Source organism: Corvus hawaiiensis, chromosome 15 (assembly GCF_020740725.1).
Source record: "Corvus hawaiiensis isolate bCorHaw1 chromosome 15, bCorHaw1.pri.cur, whole genome shotgun sequence".
In the NCBI taxonomy this organism is placed as follows: domain Eukaryota; kingdom Metazoa; phylum Chordata; class Aves; order Passeriformes; family Corvidae; genus Corvus; species Corvus hawaiiensis.
In genome coordinates, this window is record NC_063227.1 from 7,079,490 (window position 1) to 7,101,378 (window position 21,889).

Genomic DNA, 21,889 nt, shown 5'->3' on the forward strand with positions numbered 1-21,889 from the left:
GATGGGACACCTGACAAGTCACCATGTGGCACATGGCAGCAGTCTCTGGGGGAAGTGTAATGCCAGGGTAAATGCAGAAGAGATTCAGCAGTGTTTGTGCCCTTTCCCCTGAAGCCATGCAGGTCTTGCACACAAAAAAAACCAAAGAACAAGTCACTTGACCACAGTTTCACCCCAAAAATTGGAGATAATTTATTAAACTTTATCATTGACTGAAAAAAGTCACTAATGTCTCTTATAATAAGTTAATGTTCTTAACAGAAAAACCCCAAGCCATGATTACTGCATTTGCTCAGACTTAATACATTTACTTTAACAGTACGGTACTCAATAGGTTCCCCTTCACAGAAGGGAGTTTTCAACCACACCGCAAGCCTCAGAATCTTCCCCACTGCTCACTCAGACAAAATAAACTCCCAAGATGGCAACTTAGCAGTCTGGCATCCTGCTTCTCTCCTCTGCAGGTCACAGCAAACACCAAACAGCTTCACCACCAGCCATGGCCAAAGGGAGCTGCAGCAATGACAGCACAGCTTTGCACGTGCAGCCCCAGGTGTTCTTCAGGTGTGCTGCAGAGGCAGAGGTCTCATCCTGACTCCTTTCAAGGGGCTGACAAAGCAACCTGGGCAGCAGGAGACTCCTCCAACCCCCCAAGCGCTGTGACAGCAGGGGCAGGGCAGGTGTGACACCTGACAAAGTGATGAGATTGCACACGTGGGTGCAGCTCTCCCAGCACATCCATGAGGGTGGAATATGGAACCCTGCTCACTCTGGTGACACTGCATTCATCATTCCTCCTTGATCCCACAGACAGTGTTTGAGTGTCCTTCCCCTCTCCACAGCCACCCCTTGCACAGCACTCAAACCACCCTCTAACCCCTTGGCTGCCCTGGGGCTCAGTTCTTACCTTACCATACAGAACACACTCCACTCACTGCACCTTTTGGCTTCTAAATTATTAGTGCTCATGTGAAGGGACAAACAATTCTAGAAACTTCCTGCAGCCAAAGCACCCATAATACTGGACCCAGGTGTGCAGCCTCCAGGGAGGCTCCTCAGATACAGCACAGCTCCTGCTCAAGACTCCTTGCAGCCAATGCATATGAGAGCTCTGCAAGATTACCAAGCAGGAGTCAGTATCCTAAATTCACCTATTCAGAATGTTTTGGGGGAAATCTTTGTAGCCACCTACCTTTCATGCCTGGTCCCACACCCCCAGCCCTGCCACCAATAAGCACAAAGAAGTCAGCAAGCAAGATTCAGAATTAAAAAACCTGTGTGTGCTTGACCACACACACTCCCTGCTACCAGCAACTCCTCTTCCCTCTCCAGCTGCAGGGAGGGCAACATCCCACAGCCCTGAACAGCAGGTCCATCACATGCCTTGAAGGCAGTTGCAGCCTTGTGCAAGGGGGTGACAGACCCATGCTCGCAGCAGCTATCACGATGCTATGGAAGCACAGAGCTCTTTGGTCAGTAACAGCAGTCAAAGCCACCAGCATCACATCTCTAACCTGTAAAAATAAACCCTCAAGCCAGACAGCTGCAAAAGCTGGCTCAGCCCACCCATCCACACGACCAGAGAGAGACACCAACAGGCTGTTTTGTTACTCAGCAACCTCTATCCTCCTCCTGCTTCCCCTCTTCATCCTCTTCTGTTTCTGTTTTGATCTGGGCCACCCCGAGCCGGTAGAGCGCGTCGCGGATCACCACCTCCCCCGGCTGGCAGCTCTGCACGATCTCCTGGATCTGCCTGTTCACGATTTCCCTGCTGGTGAGGAAGTCCATGAGGCGGTTGTAGAGGTAATAGTGCGTGGGGTTCTCGAAGGTGATGGGCCTCTGGCGCACGTTGCTGGTTTTGCTGTCGTCGATGGCGGCGATGATGGCGCCGTACGGCTCCAGCTCGCGGCACAGGGAGATGCAGTGGTGCCGAGCTGTGGGATCCCAGGGGCTGCTCTGCTCCGAGCCCGTGTGGACGATTCGGCGTGCCAAGGACTTGGTGATTGGATGCTGAAGGGAGTGCTCAGCCACCGTCATGTCTACGCTGTAGTGCTGGTCCAGCAGTTCAGGGCAGGACACGTACTGGGGGAGAGACACGCACACCAGGTAGAACAACAAGTAACTTCCCCGCAGCTGAGAAGACAAAACTATTGGCTGGCCAAACTCCAACCAACACTACGACCCAGTACAGAGGGAGGGCTAAATGACCCAGGCATCCCCTAAATGCCACAAAGGTGGCCTGTACACTCCCTCCCTCACTTGTGTGCCCTCAGATAACCCCAAAGCACTAGGAACCATCTTCCTGTCCCACTTCTCAAGGAATAGCAGGAGTTTGAAAGTGAGTTGCTGTGTCAAAATCAGTGATGTGCTCCACAGTTCATGATTGGAACCGTTACAATGCACTTCCCAGCACAGCTCCTCCTATTAAGGACAATTAATCAAACACAATGCCCCAGGCAACACACAATACGTTCTGCTATGCTTAGAAGTGATTCACTGGCAGAGCTTAAATCAGGAGACACTTATCAGGTCAAATTCACCCCTGGTGGTGTTCAAGGCCAGGTTGAACAGGGCTCTGAGCAACCTGGTCTAGTGGAAGGTGACCCTGCCTGTGGTAGGGAGGTGAACTGGACGAGTTTCAAGGGCCCTTCCAACCCAAACCGTTCTGTGATTCTATGAAATCATCTTGAGGCACAATGCAGGTTACATAGGAGTGGGGGGTTAATTTTAAATCTCCCTTGAAACGTTTCCATACTGGACTGGCGCAGCAGAGAGTAAAGACATAACTAACCGCTGGAGGCTCCATGGGGTCAGAGAAGCAGCCCTGGTTCTTCCCCCACATCTGGGAAGTCAGGCCAGGCCAGCAGAGGTCTGCACATAGTGCCACTGAAGAGGCTGTATCAACAACATACACTGGAGGCCAGTGACGTGAGGATACCAACAAGTCCACGTGATCCCGGGCATTTTCTCCTCTTACTATGTACTTTGAGCCACACACAACCTGGAAAAAAAGAAAAAAGATTAACATCAGCAGCACAATAAAACCAAAAACTTAGAGAAAAAAGCCCTAATCTTAAAAAAATTCAGCTTCCTTTCAGGTATTCCAGACTATACAGTAACCAGACAGCTACTTTCTCTAAAGATACTCTGTTTCCTCCTCATACACATTCACTTTGTCCTGTTCAGGAAGAGATGGTTTTAAACTGTACCTCAATAGCAACATTAAAACCAGGCTTCAGATCGTGAGATCTCCTGCAGGACCACTCATTTTCCAAGCCCCAAGGAACATGTTTCATTCCCAAGGCTCAGAGAAGCCCATTCCATAGCTTCTATTCAATAAGGAAGTTCCATGCTGGTAAGTCAAATAGTGAATAGCCAGGGAACAAAACAAACACTGTGGCTCCAGCCTTCCTTACCTGATGTGGACACACTTTGTAGATTTTCCCTCCTGTGTGATGAGCAGAAGGTGGTGTGATGCTTGTCCCATTCTGTACAAACTCACAGAGAGCCAGGAGGGAGTAGCAGAGCTCGTCCTAGAAAAGACAGGCCCCAGAGAAAGAAGCTAAAATTAACAGACTCCTGCAGAGCGGGAAAAGGCTGCATGCAAGGTCTCCCAAATCCTAATTTGCACATCATCCAATAACTTCCTAATCCCGCACTCAGCACTGTGAGGATGACAAGCAATTACACAATGCTGAGCCAATGACAAGGTAATTACAGGCTTCCTTTCTTCTAGCCCACAAAGGTTCAATTTATTTCATCATGTGTAAATTATCTTATAACCTGCTGGCACCCATCCCTGCCCTTAGTGCAGTCAGATGAGAAACTAATTGTCTAGGAGGGCAGGAGTGGATGAGAGAAAGACAGTGAAGAACAGCTCCACTCCTGCAGGCTTGTATGTGGGCAAACAAGCCATTACCTTTGTATGTGATGCCTCCCAGGGGACGCCACACTGTGTCAGAAAGCTCCGTAGCTCTTCCTCACTGTAAGAGTTTATCAGCTCAGGCCTGAAGACTTCTTCCTGAAGGAGCCTGACCAAGGCACTCCCATTACCTGCAAAGGCAGGAAACAGGTCTCAGCACTCATTTTCAGGAAGGGAAGTTACCAAAATAATTTCTTACGAAGACTACAGAAGCAGAGATTGCACAACCCACAGCCAGAAAGAGAAGGCTGTGAACAGTCCTACTTGCAAAGTGCATCACAGCCCACACTTGTCTCGAGCCCTTCACTGCTGAGGTCACCAGACTGAGCCCAGCAGAGCTGCAGACTCCATAAACACTTATCTATACTGTCATTTGTAACCTTTAAATGACTGATGTAAGGATAACCAAGTGAAGAAGAGCAGAGATAAATGTGACTGCAGCCTTTGGACTGAGCAGCTCCAGGCTGAGCCTTCACATCTCCCTGGTTCTTTCTCTGGAGCTTCACTTCCACAAAAGCCCACATAGCTCTTCTGCAGAACTGAAGCAGCTGCAGCCCTGTCTGTAAAGCCAACTCACATACTTGTTAAGCTTGCAAAGCCAGTTTTGCTTCTTATACCCAATACCTAAATTCTTAAGGGAACTGGGTGCTAACTGATCTTAGCTCTCAGCTCTGAGATTATTCCTCTCACTGTTTCTTGTTCCAGGCAGTCAATATGCAGTGGATACACTGAACGTTGACGACTCTGATCAGGACTAGCACACCACTCTCCTAGTCTTTTCTCAAGTTCTGTAAAAACTTACCCTTTATTGAGATTGTAACATTGAGACACCAAGCACTACCTGTAACTTTCACACTCCAAGCGTCAGTCTAACATGAAACAAACACCGACTGGCATTCAAGATGTGCACACATCCCTCTGCAATCAGACCCTATCTCATCTGGGGTGCAATGCTCTCATGTCTCCCATGTCTCAAATGTATCAGAGCCCACCAGTGCATCCAAACTTCACAGGAAAAGCCAAGCCTCAAGCAGCAAAGTAGTATGAGAACAGCTGAACTCACTTAATGTTCCTGTCTTTTCTCAGCACACAACTTTTGAAGTGTCATGCAATCAGCAATTCTTAATGCTAAACATCACCAAGACTCAAGTCACCAACACATCAAGCTCTCCCTTAATAAGCACAGCCTGAGCCATTACCTGGCACTGGCTGTGCATGCAGGTTCTTGTCCTTCTCTGTATTGATCACCACTGCTCCTCTCATCAGTGGAGGGAAGAACGGAGCAACAATAGAGGCATCAAACTTTGTGATGGGGATGTTAGAAGGAAAAGCCACCTGCTCAATCACCTCCGTCTCCATCGTGGACCAAAAGTCTTCTACATTCACTTCACTTGATGGCAAGTATTCTGGCCAAGTAAACTACAGAGAGGAAGAAACACAGTGGTCAAATACAAATAACCACAGTACATTTGGCAGTTTTGTGTCAGTCTCACACAGGGCAGGAGGACTATACAGGAGAGTGCTCAGCCCAAATATAACAAGATGATTTCAATCTCCTAAAGCTTGCCACAACCACTTTGCATCAAGTAAGACTCAAAATTTGACACAAGTGTCAGACACGCTACATTCTCTTATTAGGGCTTTTTTCCCCATTAGAGAAGACAGCACCTCAGGGAAACTTGAGGAAAAAAAGAATGTGTTCATGTCAAAGGAAGAAGACTACATTCAACAACTTCCATCCAAGGTTCCTACTGCCCGAGGCTGCTGGACAAAAGCTGAGGTCCAGGGACAGAGGATCTTGTTTTCCCTGAACTACACATCAACACCTCTAAGAGGAAGCACAGGCATTGCTGCTCCAGCCACATCCTCCTGTTACACATCAGCAGAAAGCCACTCACAAAGGTCTCATGTATTTATTGTGCATCACAAAGACCAGAGTCAGCAAAAAATCATTATGATTTGCTTTGAACATGAACAGGATGTGGATTGTGGGAAAAACCTACCTCTATATTTTTCAGTGCTAGGACATTTTCCGTATTCCTCTGGGCTATTTCCACCTTGGGGGTTATGCCACAGATTCCACAGATCATATCATTGTAATCCCGGACTGTCAGGCATTCAAAGGCCCAGTAGCCATTGCACAGCAGTTCCTGGAGCTGACCCTGCTCATCAGGGCTCAGGCTTTTTTCTGAAAAGAGAACACGCCACTGTTACAGTTCTCACTTCCTAAAGCCAATGGAGAGTCAGTAAGGCTCTCCTATGCAGGATAAAACCAAACCTGCCCTCCAGAGAATTGGTACAAAGAACTGGTCACAGAGCTATTGTTTGGTTTAGGAAGTGATTTAATAGAAACATACCACACTAAAATAGGTGAGGGTTGCCTTTTTATAGCCTAACAATCATCACCAGGTCACAGTTTGGTGTGTTATGGTAAAAAGCAAGAAGGAAAACCCACCAGTTTGCTCCTGAACAGAGTCAAGGATAGTGCCAACAGCCACTCTGGGGTCCTCTCCAAGTTTAATGTGGTTTCGGATTGCAAACAGAAGATCCAAGCTCACTAACAATTTGTTACCCACATTGAAAAGGCCTGCAGTTAAAACAAGACAGTTATTGTCTGTAGGGTCCCAGATATTCCTCACAAAGAAATATATTCCTTACTGATACACAAAATACTCACATGAGTACAGTTTAGAGGATAATGGAAACACAAACAGTGCTTCTGCACCTCTGAAGTGCAGAGTTCCCTGCTGAAAGATTATCTCCTTTCACAGACTTGTCTTTGAATTAAAAAAGCTACAAGGAACAGCTGCCAATCCATCTCCTCACTAGCCAACACTGAGAAACAGCACTGTCCAGAGATACCTCTGACTATGATCTCAGGGGTTGCCTTGCAGAACTCAGCATTCACACAGATGAGACCTATACCAGTGAATCAAGGCAAGGTCTTCCTCACCAGAACATTCATGTGTTTTCTCTCATAAATACAGATTTACTTGCAGAATAAGCAGAAGCAATTAAAAAATAATTCAAATTTAGTACACTGGGAAGGGAACAAGCTTTTCTGTGCCTGGACAATGGCCTGATACAATCCCAAGGCTTCAGACCATAGTCATGCTGTATGTTGGTACGCTCACATCTTTCCTACCTGTGTAAATGTCAGTGAAGCTATGGAGGGCCAGACACTGCAGGTTCAAGCACACTTTGACCTGAGCTGTAACCACCTGTAACCGATTGGCTGTCAGCAGCCAGCACTCCTGAGGACCAGCAAGGGAACTGCAACACACAACAAAAAAACCACTCCAAGTGAAGCCAATGGGTTTTTTAGTCCAGCCCTGCAGTAACTTTAGACATTCTAGTTAACATGAGTTAATTATTGTGTAAATCTAAGCCAGATCACCACATCATTTCACACCAAGAAAAGAAAAGTTACATTTTAAAGCAGATTTCCCTGGCAGAGTCAGGTCACTGCTCACATTCTTTTAACAGCACTAGAGCATCCCTCCAGCTCCATACACTGGGCACATACTATTGGAGAGGTGGAGAAAACCTGTGGCCCCAGCTGCCCTGGGAGATGTATCTGTCCCATTGCTGTGGTGATCAGTAACACATTCCACCTGACAGCCTGTCCCTGCACACAAAGATTCAGAAAGGTCTGCTCCTCTACAGTGTAACTGTTGAGGGGGAAATTCAGACAGGAAAGTGCCAGTGGCTGAAATACTGCTGTCCATCTGAGAAAACAGGAATCAAAGCCAAAGTCACCTCCTTCCCACTGGCAGGGCTTCAATTAAAGCCTGTGCAGGAACATGGGAGAGTCCAACATGCAGAGAGCACTGCAAAGCACTCAGGCACAGGCAAGGATTTACAATGCACATGTTGGTAAGTCCCAAGGTGAGGGAGAAGGTGTGGGATTGCTCTGTTCTGAAAAAACTAAAGAGCATAAAAAGTATCTCTTCTGGGAAGATCTCAGTTAGTTCTAGCCTGACCAAAGCAAACATCCATCATTTGTATCAAGAATTTTTTTGTGGAAGAAAGAAACACAATGTTAAACTCCCTGACATTTTGCTGTGGGAAATATTTTAGATCATGCTTTTAGAAACAGGGATGTCTGGCAGACTCAGTGAGGAGATATCCTACAGGCTTTCATACAAATCTAGTTAAGGTAATCTAGCTTATGCACTGGGAGTTTCTGAAAGTCCTTCAGGTTTCAATTTGGATATTTGCTCCAAAAAAGGATTCACTCAAGCACACACTAAGAAATGGAAGGAATGAAAATATCATCAGCAAAAAGATCCACACAGGAAATATTCAGGCCAGGGAGAGAGAGAAAAGGGAAATCATATAATGCACATCTGTAAACTCACAAGTTTTCCTCTCTCAGCCTCAAAGCATCAGAATGGAAAACAAAGAGGGGATGACTAATGAAAATACTCTGTTTCAGTATGAAAAAAGTTACATCTAGACTTAGCAGTCACTCTTTGATCCTGCTAAACCCTTTCCACACACATTTAGCTTATTCAGTGTCACTTTCACCAGCTTCATCACCAGCAGCTAAAGCAAGTACTATTTCAGGCAGACTCAGAACAAAGAAAATCAGCATGAGTGTGGAAGAGTCAAAGTCCAAAGCAGAATCTTACTTCTGTCCCCCTTTGAACAAGGGGCTGTTACAGAGGAGGCACTGCACACACGGAGACTCGTAGTAGTTGGACCAGGAGGTTTGCTCGATGGTCACTGTCTCCTCACTCACGTTGGACAGGATGAGCCGGGAGCTGTTGAGCTCATGGATGAGGGTGAATATCTCTGCCAGCTCCGACTCGTTCTCAGGGATCTGCATCACCTTGCGCAGCAGCTGCAGCGTGGACTGACGCTGGATTTCCTTCTGGGATGGTGTTAGCGGCTCGCTGGTGTTCAGCACGTCCGACTGACCTGGACTGACCTCCTAGAAAGCAACATATGCAACTAGGCAAGCATGGGGATGAAACATTTAGAAGTCCAAAGAAGTCATAAAAGGCAGAAGAAACACAGTAGTAACCTTTGCACGCAGTAAACTTGACTTCTACTCTACTGCTGAATCAGTGACCCCACACAGGAGCTTCAAGCTCAAATTACTTTAACAAAAACACTTTATTACAGCCCAGCCCTTCAGGAACTCCTGCACTGCCAGACCATCATGGATTTGCCATTAACTGTTCAGTGCAGGGACTGGGGATCCAGAAGTTAAGGATAACCACCAACAGGTATAGAAACACTTCAATAACCCTCATCACTTGAACCCCCAATCATCACTGTCTTTCTCCATGAGTTTTCAGGCACAGGCTCAGGGCAGCCTGCACAGCTGTCCAAAAGCTGGAGGAGCCAAGTACTAAATGAGAACTGGGGGCTGTGAGATACAGAACACCCTAATCAATAACAATTGATCAGCTACAGTCTACCCTTCTCCAGCTCACATGCTATCACAACAAAATGCACAAGCACAGGAGAACCAAACTCCAGGTGGAACACAGAGAACACAAACAGCCTGATCTGTTAAATCCCTGAAACTCTTCTGTCAACATCTCAGCTTAGTTTTCTGACTAGTCTAGCAGTGAGACAAATGATCAGTCAAAAGCCCAGAGACAACAATGAACTGTGTGAGAGGAATGTTAAACACATCCAGAACCAGAAAAAAAAAACCCAACCTAAATGAGGAAGAGACAAGCCACATGCCTCTCAGAACGCAAGCTGAGCTAAGCACACTGCTGTTCCTTACACAGCTGTTCGTGTGTGAGTTTCACACAAGCCATCTCAGTTTGTTTGTGTTTTTAAAGAAAAAAACAAAACCACTAAACAAAGTTATGTTCTTCAAAATAAAAAAAAAGGCAAGTGGATGAGTCATTACTACACAGACTAAAATTCTGTCTATAAGCTGAGTAGGCATTTCAGCTAAGAGCAGGAAAGCTCCTTTTTTTCATTTATTATTTTAAAAACATGACAATTCAGTATGAGAAAAGCTAACTTTGAGACTGCAAAGGCAAAAACCCAAAAAAACCCCAGAATTAATTACATCCACATAGAACAGCAGACAGCTGAAAAAGTATTTGTACATCAGAAAAAAACCCTACAACCAGAAATAAATTCAGGTTGGAAGTAAAGCTGCTCTACAAACCCTTAAAAACAGGAAGCTCAAATACAAGATGTACTGACTTAACTGACACTAGCCCCAAACTGCCCACAAAGCAGAGCATACTTGGGAGTTTCTTGATGAAGTCCAAAGTTCAGCAGAGCTGACACAGCAATACTGTGACTTCAGGGTCAATTTTCCCAGCACGTACTGACACAACAGAAGCATTTTTAAGTTAAGGAGACACCCAGTGGTAGCACTGGGTGTGCTCAGACTTACTCTCAGCCTGAAGCACCACTGCTACAGGAGTTGGACAGTACAAACATCACCACAGGTATTTTAAATAGGAACCATTCTGCTAGACAAGTTTATCATAATGAAAAAAAAAAGCCCAAATCATGTTCCCACAGGTCCTTGCAAACTAAGGTACTTCTCTGCCCAGCTCACAACAGATGTGATAAAACAAGCCAGCCTGAACCTTACCAGGGATTTTGCTGTTTTCTCAGTCCTGTCTTTGGCAAGGTTGTATCCACAGCTTGGACAGATGCGTGGCTTGTGCCTGTTTGTATACACATAACTGCAGGAGGGGTTCTTGCACTTCCCTCTGCCACGTGATGTTGCTAATCCCAAATCCTGAATGACATAAAAGAGATGTTTGCTGACCTTGACTTTTAATAGTTGGACTCCATGATCTTAAACGTCTTTTCCAGCCTGAATGACTATGATTCTAAGCCAACAAGATCCTAAAAAAGATTATTATGTGCTTTTTCCCCACTTTATAACTTCTTGTTTAAACATCAATAGCAAGCCCTGGCACTTTGCACAGAATCCTTTAACTGGCACTTAAACATTCGGGGGCCAGTTCTCCAGACCAGAAGCACATTACATTCTTTCAGAAACCCCTGATTCTCCCTGCTGAATTCAAGGAGGGGATGGGGATTATGCATGGGGACATGAGTTAAAAATCCATCTCTTAACAAGGTCCCAAACATAACTACAAAACAGAGCACGATCACCCTGGATTAGGTCTAGCGACAACAGATAAAGTACAGATTATTTCATGCTAAAGGTGAGATGTATTTGTGCAAGTCAGTAAAACAGAAGTCCCAGAACATTCTCATCCCAGAGAGGACGCTCCCCATGGCAGAAGTCACGCTATTAGAAATATACTCACCAAAGTAACTGTGCAACTGTACTTGTAGGAAGGGAATATGTCTGGTTTGACCTCCACAACTTTAACCTGAGATGCCGTGCTTGTCACAGCACTGTGGAGCTAGAGATTGAAAGCAGAAAAACAACACCCATCAGACACCTACTACTAAATACAAGCATGCATCAATAATCAATATCTATTAGCATTCTTGCCCCCAAGAAATTAATTAATGTTCATTTAATATCCATAATACCACAAGACATTGCACATTACAACAGCTTTGCATGCTAAGACATTACAATTCACACAGATTCATTCCAGCATCTTGGCATACTCAGTCATACTTTACAGGTGAACATCTCAGTATCCAATATTGCATGTCATTATCAAAGTACCAACAATCTTCTGGAAGTAGCTGGGAGGTTCTCAAATTGTCCAACAGCATCTCTCAGCTCAGTTCACACACTCAGCCACCAAGCTACCCAGCCATATCATATTTCATTCTGCTACCCAGCCATACCATAAAAACTGCCACTCACAGATCTCATCATCATAAAGCTGCTACATTTTTATGTTCTATTTCTCACTCAGGTCATATCACTCACCTGGGAGCAAAAAAAAAACCAAAACCCAAAACCACAAACAAAACCCTCCGCTCAAAAAATCCAAGAAAACAATTTGCATTTAAAGAACAACCTTTAGCTCCTCAGCAGTTGGTGGCTGCAGAACTGACTGGCCCAACTGTTTCAGTGTACTGGGCTTCAAGCCTGAGGTTCTCACAGGGGAATGCTTGTCTAGAAGGAAGAAAGAGATGCACCAGGTTAAATGAGAGAAAACAGGTTCTGTTTCTTTCTGACGTCTTTGGTAAATGCCACTATAGATAGCCATGTGAGATCTTTCCTCTGAGCTTGAAATGACCCAAGCAGGTGTTTCATGGCCCATTTACTGCACTCAGGCAGAGACAAAGTGGTTTTTTTCTAGCACTGGTAACCACCTCCCTTGAAACCTATCTTATTATTGACAGACACCACTTCAGCATGGTGAGGAAAGACAACAGCTCCCAAAGCACACCAGAGAATGCTGCTTTTACCAGTACTTGCAAAGGCCTGCCTGCTGCTTGGCTGCTCCGTGCTGGCTTCTCTCCCCACGCTGGCTGGAGCGGGCAGAATGGCTCGCATGGGTCTGGCTGCAGCCAGCAAGGAGGGTTTGGGTCTTGGTTTACTCTTTACTTCTTGTCCCTTGTGTGTAGCAGCTGTTGCATCAGTTCTGAAAAACAAGAGCTACAAGTGGAAAAATATTCCATTGCTTTCCCCTCAGCTTCAGTTTTCCTCTTTTCCCTGAACTGCGCTTTGTTAGCACACTAATCACAGCTATTGCAATAGAAAGAGACAATGCTAAGGCTGCATCTGCCCTGTGACTACAACTTAATTGTCACTTAAAAAAGTATTAGTTCTGATGGACAAAGACTAAAAGGAACAATCCTGAACTGGCACAAAACAGACAGCAAACACAGTAAGTCTGACAGGATGCACTGCCAACAGCCTTCAACTTCTTGGACTAGTCCCATGAGCACACAATAGACATCATATGCTCCCTTAACACATGGAAAACTGACTCACCCCACCACTGGCTTTTTCACAGAGGCATTTGGACTCAACACCTCAGAAGATGTCGACATTCCCAGCCCTACACTTCCTTTCTCTGCCTGCTCCGAAGAAGCGTCTGCTTGCCGCTGGCTCTCTTGGCCCAGCATCACTCCAACAGTGCTCCTCCTGTCTTCAGCAAGCACATTATTTGGAAGAAAGTGGCCCTCAGAGATGATCACTTCCTCCCACTCCATCTCAGGCATCTGCCCTCCGACAGGCACAGCATTCAGCAGCTGGCTGACAGCTTCAGAGCTCTCCAAGGAGGACTTGGAGGAACTCTCGCTAACGGCCGTGGGTTCTGTGAGGACTGACTGCTGACCTCTTTTAGCTGCTGGAGTTTTAAGAGAGGTGCCCGAATTTGGCTCAGATTTGCTTTTTGGTTGCTTTTCCTGGAAACAAGGAGAGAGTCACATTTCAGAGCTTTCAGCTTTCACAGATAAGCAAGTTCCCTGCACATACGCCATGTTTCCCATGGCCTATTTAATGCTGGATCAAAACAGCAAAATCCTAAATGTTTAAGCACTGAATTGTATGGGAGTAGACAGACAGCATCTCCTACAACAGCAAAGGCCCTGCTAACATTGTATCTGGCCTTTTGGCCCTTCGTGTATTATTTTTAGACACTGTTTACTTTGAAGAATCAATCTTTCTTAAACTCCCTTAAATATCACCATTAGCACCAACACCACAAAGTCACCCACCACTCTCCGTAGCAAGGACCCACCTCCCACACTCCTCTTTCACGGCTTCAGCTCTCTGATGCTGTCTGTTCTTCCACATTATTGAGGAATCAAAGGGAGTTAAGACAGAGAATTTGCATCTTTTGGATACATGCTTTCAGAAAAGCAAGCATGTGAGTGAGCCAGAAAACAGGATTACTTAGGAAGTTTCTTTGACTTTAAAAAAAAAAAGTTACTTCCAAGACTAAGGCTACAGAAATCATTGTACTGGAGTCAACAAAGATACAACAAACACTGAACTGGAACACACAAAAATATATCAGACATAGAATCCAGAGTCTTTGCCATGATAAACACATTAATTCTAAGCTCACTGCAGAGTGCATATTCAGAAGAATAATCTAAGTTTTTAAAAAAATATATCTTTTAACCTTTCTAAGGATCAGGAAGGTATATATATACATATATATTTAGTTTCAGTTCTACTGATACTATTGCCAGTTAAAAAGAAACTCCTGGTGCATGTTTTTCCCAAGGTATGACACCACACAAACAAATGGAACTGTATCTGCAAACCTGTTCCCAGCAGAGCAGACTAAGTCTGAAAGATAAAAAGGAAAACTCCCTGTAAAACCTTTCAGTTCTAACCAGTGTAGGATTGAACAGGAGCAGACATGCCATGTTCAGGCAGGATCCAGAAATACTCTTTGCATTCAGCCATCTCTCTACCTCAGCAAGTTTACCACACAAAAGCAAAGATGTCACCATCACTATTTGTGCCCTACCACACAGGAAGCTCAGCCTTCAGCTCAGCCACCACAGTTTGTAAGCTGCCCAAAAAAGTTCTCACCCCTGAATGTTTAATGGATCCAGACACAAAACAAAGGAGGTTCAGAACAAATCCATACAAACCCACTGAATGTCAATGCCAATTCTCACACTGAGAACATCCTTTAAATTGTGCCTGTGGAGTCTTGCTTCAGACAGAAACACACAGCTGATCAGAGCTGACTAATTACCAGGATAGTGCCAAGGTTTAAGGATCAAGTGGGTTTTGCTGTACACAGCTAGCAGATATGCCAATATCTTAAGCAGAGTAGGCATCATGTGGAGAAAGACTCTTCCACTCAGACAAGCTTCACAACTCTACCAAGACCTGGAAATTTCCTTCCAGCCAGAGGTCAGAATATTATGAATGATCAGACACATGGCCAGGAGACAAAAATACCCAGCACCACTTCAGCTTCCACTAGATCAACTTTACCAAAAAGCTCCTAAAGGATCATACACCTACTGTAGTTGAGAGTTCCTCCTTTCTGTTAAAATAACAATGTTGAAAGACCACAGAAAACTAAATTTGTAGAAGAACTTCAAATGCAGATATAAATTACCACAAAACAACCTCCTGAGCTTATCTGGGGATGTAGCAGAACAGGTAATGCCTTCCAGTAACACGAACTGTGCAGGCAGAGAGCCAGAAGAATGTGTATCCTCTCAATGAGAGAGTTACCAAATGCAGCCCCATCTATTTTAACAGATGCAAGCAGCATCTCTACCCAAGGTGTGGTGATTTCAGGTTTCACCTTGGCCAAGTGTCCTCTGCAATGGTGACTTGCTCCAGCACAAGCACTGGAACACAAGTGCAGGGATCAGTTCTGGTGTATCTGACCTCCTGTGCTAGATCTACAGGTCTAGAAGTATCACAGGCATTCACAAAACCAGCACTTTTTGTCTCAAAATCAGGAAAGGAAAAATTTACCTTTGGGATCCATTTCCCTCCCAGGAAGTTCCCGCATGTTGGGCATTTTGGTGGCTTATGCCTGGTGACATAAGTGAAGGAACAGCCAGGATTGGTGCAATTTCCATGTCCCCTGCGAGTATAGGTGGTTGTCTGAAACAAGAATTGTCAAGAATTTGTCTACAGACCCGAAAACCACAAAGCTGTGCTGATCACCTCTCTTTTCCTCATAAGCATTTTAGAAATGTTATTTGGCAAATCACCAGCCTTCCACTATTATTAATTTTATTGAACAACCACCACACAGCTGGGTCAGGGTGAGTCAGCACCATAACTACTCTGAGTCTAAATGCTCAGTCTACACAACAGCCTCTGGTATTACTAGAATTTAGATCAACCTGCAGAGCAGAGCTGAACAATGCACATAACCTCTTGGAGAAGCTAATCTTGCATTTACAGTGATATAACAGTTCTTTTTGAACATGAAAGTCATAGTAAGATGGCACAAAAACGATTCAAACAGCAATCCACAGTGAGACAAGATATGATTAACACTCAACACCAGAGCAACAAGCCTTGAAGACAAGCACTCATGATGCAGAAGCAGTTTTGTCAGTAATTTGTGGCTGTATGGGACGGTCAAGTATTCCCTGATCCTTCACTGTAACTTGCTATGAACTACTGAAACACGAGCAGCATCACCAGGCACTATTTATACAAACAACTGAAGTAGAACCTGTCATCTTCACCAGGACAACTGCATCAACACATTGAGTTTTTGTCAGCACAGCACTTCCCAATATCCTGTTCTCAACACTCCTGAGGGAGCTGTTGTACTGTAACTCCCTAACTAGGTACAGATTTCTTCTAGAAGTGCAAGTGCTGCTGTCAAAGGAATGAACCAATTTAAGCCAGATACTTCTCAGGAACAAAAACCTGAGTATTTCCATTCTCTCCGAGACAACTGGAAGAGCACCATGCTATGCACCACTATAAATATCTGCAGTGTTCCACCAGCTGGAAGCATAGAGAACCTGGAAAACAGGATTTGATGCTAGCTTATATAACAGAAGGAGCTGCAGTACTGGCTGTAAATGAAGTCCCAAAATGATACAAAAACACAGGTGGCTGGAGTGGTTAGATTAGAGAAATAATACTATTTTTCCTCATGCAATAGGCCACGCAACCTTTTATATGGCTTCTCAAAACCTTAGGTCATTGCTCCCCTCATGTGGCTCCCCCTGTCATGTGGCCAAAGCAAGAGCTTTGGAGTTCATGTTTTCCTGTCATAAGAGCAGATCCTTGCCCTTAAAGGGATAGGCACTGGCTTTTTATGAAAACAAATATGCATCCAAGTAGTGGAAGTAGATGGCTACACAGAAATTGCTGTTGGCTGGACGTGTTGCAATAGCTTTATCTACTCCATCTGTTTCCAAGAATTCCCTGAGGGAGAAGGCAGCAAAAACAAGCCCCTGTAAGACACGGTAGGAAGTCAGAGACCCCCCTTTGCCTACACAAGACATAACACCAGGGACAAGAAATACATCGACTGATATGATGACTCCAAACTGGATTATCTTCAAGAACTGAACCATGAGCAAATCCTTCCCACTCTAATATCTTTAAGACAAATCTGTGACAATACATCCAAACCTTAACATACCATACAAGACTCTGAATTTCTTACCAGTTTAATTGATGCTGGGTTCTCCACAACAGAATGAGCTGGCAGAGGTAACATAATAAACTGTGTTGCAGGTGTGGAGGAGCTACTCTCTTCAGTATCCTAAAATGAAGTCAAAGGCAAAATACATGCAGAAGACAAAAGACAGGGTGACCCTTATCCCCCCTCTCATGAACATTAATATGTCTTAAGGACTGATGAGACCAGAATACAGGACAGAGCAGCAACCGTTTCAAAAGCAACAGCCTTACCAGATGTACTCTGGAAATTCCCAAACTCCTCACACCTTGAAACTGAAAACAGAGAATCCAACTCTTCACAGACTAAGGTTTTCTATGAGTGATCATTAACACCTCAGCTTGAAAGGACTCCCTTCTACCTCACTGCAAGCAGGAAAACAGCTATCAGGAGCACAGCAGTAGCATTTTTTCCTCACCAAAATCTTGCAGTGCAACTGCAGAACCCAGTTACTGGCACTGTAATACCCCAAATACTGCTATAACAAGCAATTAAAAAAACTCAGTCATGTTAAGACACAATTCATATCAGCACAGGGCTGAGTCAATCTGCAAGCAGAGACGACTCAGTCACGGAGTTACTTTTGTATCATCGATTACAAAAGTTTCTGTTTCTCTCAGCACTGAGCACCAGCAGGTTGGACAATACAGGATCTGCTGCACCCACCGAGGATCTCAAGTAAAATGCAAGAAACAGCACTCACATGTTTCAGGCAAGACTCTGGCAGGAGTCTGAGTGTCACTGGAAAAACTTACCCTCCCAGTCACCACGGTCACCACAGACACCCCATCGGGCACCTGGGGACGGGCCACAGCGATGGTCCCGTTGGAGGTGTCTGTGGAGCTGCTAACCAGAGACTCCTCAATAACCACCCGGGCTGTCTGGTATGGCTGTCCTTCTACTTCCAAAGAAGCCTCGTCCAAGAGGATATCTCCAGACACTTTCTCTGTCACAGGCCCAACATAATGAGAGAGAACCTCCGAGGCAACCACTTCTTCCGCAGCCTTGGGCTGGGCAAAGGCTGCCGTGTCCTCTGCCAGCCCCTCAATGGCAATGCACTGCTCTGAGACACCGGCCTGGCCCGAGTCCACGGAAAGGATGTTCTGCACAGTGTCACGGGACACGCTGGTGATATTCCTGGGAGCCGCCAAGCCCTCGGATGCTGCCGGGCTCTGTGTCACACACAGCTCCAGCGACTGCCTGCTCCTGTCTTCTTGAAGAGTGGTTTTGGGAATAATTATATAATCAGAGCGAGGGAGAATCTTACGAAAGCCTGGAATGTCAGGGATTACAGCAGTTCGAGTGGACGCCTTGGAGTTCTGTGGGCAAAACCAGAGGATGGAATAAATGAATATGAGAAAAGGAAGAGATTCAGTTCTCAATCCTGCTATTTTAATCCCTAAGGTTCAAACGGTTTCCTGAAGTAGTTTGCTGGGAATTTCTCCACATGACAGAGCCTACAGAATCCCTCTCAGTCCTGGTTTTATCACCCACTTTACCATCACTCACTCTGATGACAGGACACAAAAATAACTGCTGTGAGCGGGTACCAGACGTATCCATCTTGGATTACAAAACATTCTCCCTCAAACGAACAGAAAGCAAAGGCAAGAGGCAGGGGCCTCACACAGGTTCTTTACAGGCTGCCCTGAGCAGGGATACAAACTGGAATCTGCAGTTAAACAACTCTCCCACACAGTGCTATGTAAGCAGGTAAGTGCCTCTCTCTTCAGCAGCCAAAGAACTTCCAGAAAGGCAACTTACCGGGTCCAGTCCCTCTTTCTCTAGCTTGGCTTTCTCCAAGTAGTAGCTCTTTTCAGCCACACTGAGCAATCTCCAGCTCTCACTGATCTTTTTGTTGATTTCAGATTGAGGGAGGTGTGGAAGCTCTTGTTGTACTTTCAAGTAAATATCGTAATAGTAGAGAAGGTAAGCAGATCTGAAACACAACCAGAAATTGAAACATTAAGGTCATTCTACATAAATTCCTTGGGGAAAAATAAATCCACAAGGTTTAGGTTTGTAGCAAGGTCATGTGACAAGAAAGTTACATTTAATTTAATTTGTAAGTGCATTTTTTGACCAAATGAAAACACTCTCTGTGAGGAGAGCCTCTGAGAGAACCTCTGAGAAAGAGCCTAAGGCAAATTATTCTGGAGCACACAAACTCTAGATTGAGCTACAGTGGCACCTGTAAAGAATGTCTGAGCAGGCCCAAAGTGTCAAGCTGATGTTTCACATATGATGTTTTACTCTATGAAGTGTTCCAAGCGCACTGCAAAGCTCACTCATGTCAGAAACAAGGAAAACTGCTCCCACACCCTACAAAGGAGCTAAATGAAGGCAGAAAGAACTCACCGAGGCTTCTTGGCTTTTTCTCCATGATCGCCAGCACTTTTATGTTTCTTCTTCTTCTTGGATGGCACCGGTGATGCGTAAGTGTAAGTGCTCTCTATCTCCTCCATCACCACAGTTACCTCAGTGCCATCATAGGGAGCCTCCATGGCTAAAACACATGTTCTGTGTTACACCCTTGCCAAGTTATACAACGTTTCTCCCAACGAACAGCACTTTTAATCACTTCAGTAAACTGACAGCACTGTTGCCATATAAGTTTGACTCTAATTAAACCAAGATGTGAATGTGTAATGTAAACCAAGAACAATGTGTTCTCTAGTTATCCACTTCTAGAAGGAAACTTCTGTTCCTATTACGTCAATACCATCAGTTCAGTGCAGATACACCGCGTCTGCATTTCCACACCTGCAATTCTACGGGGAGCTCTCAGGTAAGTTTGGTCACCCAGAAGGAGCCGTACACCCAGCCAGCAGCTGTCTGGCTACAAGGTGCCCTATCACAGCCACACTACAAAAGCAAGGCCAGAGGCTGAATAAGCACGAAGCCTCACAATCCTCTTTCCCACCAGCAGCTCTCCGGGGCTCCAGCCCCCGGGGCGCTGGGAGGACACAGGAGATCAAGGCAGCACCACTCTGCCAGGCAGAGCCCTGGCATGGCCCGCACCTCGGCCCCGCGCAGCCGGTGATCCCGGGCGAGCCTCAGGCCGCTACCCCGAGCCCCGTCTCCTCCGCACCGCCCGAGGCCGAGCGGAGCGGCGCGGCTCCCTCCGGTGCTGCTAAACATCTCCGCGGCCCCCTCCCAGGTGTCCCCACTCACCGGGCAGCCCCGCGGCCGCGCGGGCAGACAGGCGGCGAGCTGCGGTCACGTCCCCGCCGGGGCGCGGCGGCGTGGAGGAGGCAGCGCCGGGGCCACGGGCCGGCCGCGCAGGGGGGAGAGTGCGTGCGGGCGGTGCGGGGCGGGCGGGCTGTGCGGGGCGGGCCGCCCCGGCATGCTGGGCCGGCTGCGGGCCGGGCCCGGGCGGAGCGGGGCTACACCGGGGCCTCCGCGCCGGGGCCGCCACCGGAAGTGACCGCGGAGACGGCGTCCGGGGCACGGCGGGGCGGGACGGCGGCCGGCAGGGGTCACTTTTCGTGCGCGTGCGCGGCTAGAGGACGGCGCACGCGTGTCCCGTTCCCGCCATTTCTCGTGAGGGCGGCCGGGGCGGGGCGGGGCGCGGTACGGGCGGCGCGGTGCAGTTGGTGCTTAATGAGCGCTTAATTGGCGAACGGCTTGGGCTGTGGCTGTGCGTTCTGCAGGAACAGCATTGAGCTCTTGGGTTCATCAGTGCTTGCGTCGTTTTCCTGCATTTCTCCCTCATGCGCGTCTTGGAGCAGTGGTCCAGGCCTGGCCCTTCCTCTGGTGGAACACGGCGCCGCCGGGGCAAAGCGCTGCTCCAGGCTCCGGTGATGCCGTCCCAGCGATCACAGAATCACTTAGGTTGGGTTCATATAACCCAACACCACCATGTCAAACACACCACGAGTGCACATCCAGTCTTTCCTTTAACACCTCTAGGGATGGTGACTCCACCTCCTTGAGCAGCCCATTCCAATGTCTAATCACCTTTTTTTGTGAAAAAAATTCGTCCAACATGGATTACTAGGGGAATGTGTGTCAGAATATAATACTCTTACTGGTAAAGAAGCCTCATACTAATGAATACAGGCTAGTACAAAATCTCAGAGCTATTAATAAAATAGTTTTCCAGGGACATCAAAAGCAGCAGAACCAGTAAGAATACAGCTGAAACCTGACTGGTAAGGCAGAAACAATACCCTTAAAAATTAGAAGCTAGAAAAGGGTTAGAAGGACTAATTGTTAAATTTGTGAAGAAATTCCTCTTGTTGTTCAACCAAAACCTTCCCTGCGACAGCTTAAGACTGTGTCCTCTTGTGGGGTTGCTGGTTATGTCACTGTAATACATATCTATGTAATTTTAAAAATCAATTAGAAAAGTTAATCAAAATTAATTAGGAAAGTTACATCATTTCCAACAGTTACCTGGGAACAGAGGCTGACCCCCTCCTGTCAGAGACTTGTAGAGAGTGATAAGGTCACCCCTGAGCCTCTTTTTCTCTGGACTAAACACCCCCATCCCCCTCAGCCACTCCTTCCTTATAGGACTTGTGCTTCAGACCCTTCCTCAGCTCTGTTCCCTTCTCCAGACAGACTCCACCCTCTCAATGTCCTCCCTGAACTGAGGGGCCCAGAGTCAGTCCATTGCAGTCAGCAGTGCAGTCAGTCCAGCTTCCCAGTCCCAGTGATGAGGCAGGTGGAGTGACAAGCAGAAATCCAGCTGGAAATCCAGGGAAGCTCAGTGCTGGGTGTAAGGGCCAGTGCTGTGTCACCACTGTCTTAAGAGTTGCCAGACATCTCCCTACTGGGAAATGGCATCACCCCAGCTCCTGCAGCCGCTCCCAAGTACTCCCAGGACCTTTGGATCCCAGCACTTTTTTATCAGCATTTCTCTCTGAATTTTGAAGGCTGAAAGTTTCCATACACAACCAAGTAATTGTTTTCTTGGTTTTCATGAACGTTAAAACTTAGTGCTTTG

General features: G+C 46.3%; 1 protein-coding gene across 3 annotated transcripts; it reads right to left on the reverse strand.

Annotated features, from left to right (window-relative positions):
* Window positions 1-157: 157 nt before the first annotated feature.
* Window positions 158-20,220, reverse strand: HMGXB3 (HMG-box containing 3). 3 transcript variants are annotated; one of them, XM_048319615.1, is made up of 20 exons: window positions 20,113-20,220; window positions 19,297-19,444; window positions 18,703-18,877; window positions 17,694-18,257; window positions 16,924-17,022; window positions 15,258-15,389; window positions 12,792-13,207; window positions 12,269-12,438; window positions 11,869-11,966; window positions 11,194-11,292; window positions 10,503-10,652; window positions 8,557-8,858; window positions 7,068-7,195; window positions 6,378-6,509; window positions 5,926-6,110; window positions 5,122-5,341; window positions 3,920-4,053; window positions 3,417-3,533; window positions 2,792-3,001; window positions 158-2,082 (listed from the first exon to the last, which is right to left on the reverse strand). In XM_048319615.1, exons 2-20 carry the CDS (start codon window positions 19,440-19,442, stop codon window positions 1,612-1,614), a joined length of 3,948 nt encoding a protein of 1,315 aa, XP_048175572.1. In that variant the 5' UTR covers window positions 19,443-19,444; window positions 20,113-20,220; the 3' UTR covers window positions 158-1,611. The 3 variants fall into 3 exon arrangements, with proteins under 3 accessions (XP_048175572.1, XP_048175571.1, XP_048175569.1); XM_048319614.1 differs by having other exon boundaries at window positions 8,557-8,855; window positions 12,263-12,438; XM_048319612.1 differs by having other exon boundaries at window positions 12,263-12,438.
* Between the last annotated feature and the right edge of the window lie 1,669 nt (window positions 20,221-21,889).

Coding starts and splice junctions, on each gene's coding strand:
- HMGXB3 (XM_048319612.1), bottom strand. CDS start 19,442: ATGGAGGCTCCCTATGATGGCACTGAGGTAACTGTGGTGATGGAGGAG. Junction 17,023..17,693: donor TGACCGTGGTGACTGGGAGG/GTAAGTTTTTCC, acceptor ACTTCATTTTAG/GATACTGAAGAGAGTAGCTC. Junction 13,208..15,257: donor GAGGGAAATGGATCCCAAAG/GTAAATTTTTCC, acceptor CCTTGTTTCCAG/GAAAAGCAACCAAAAAGCAA.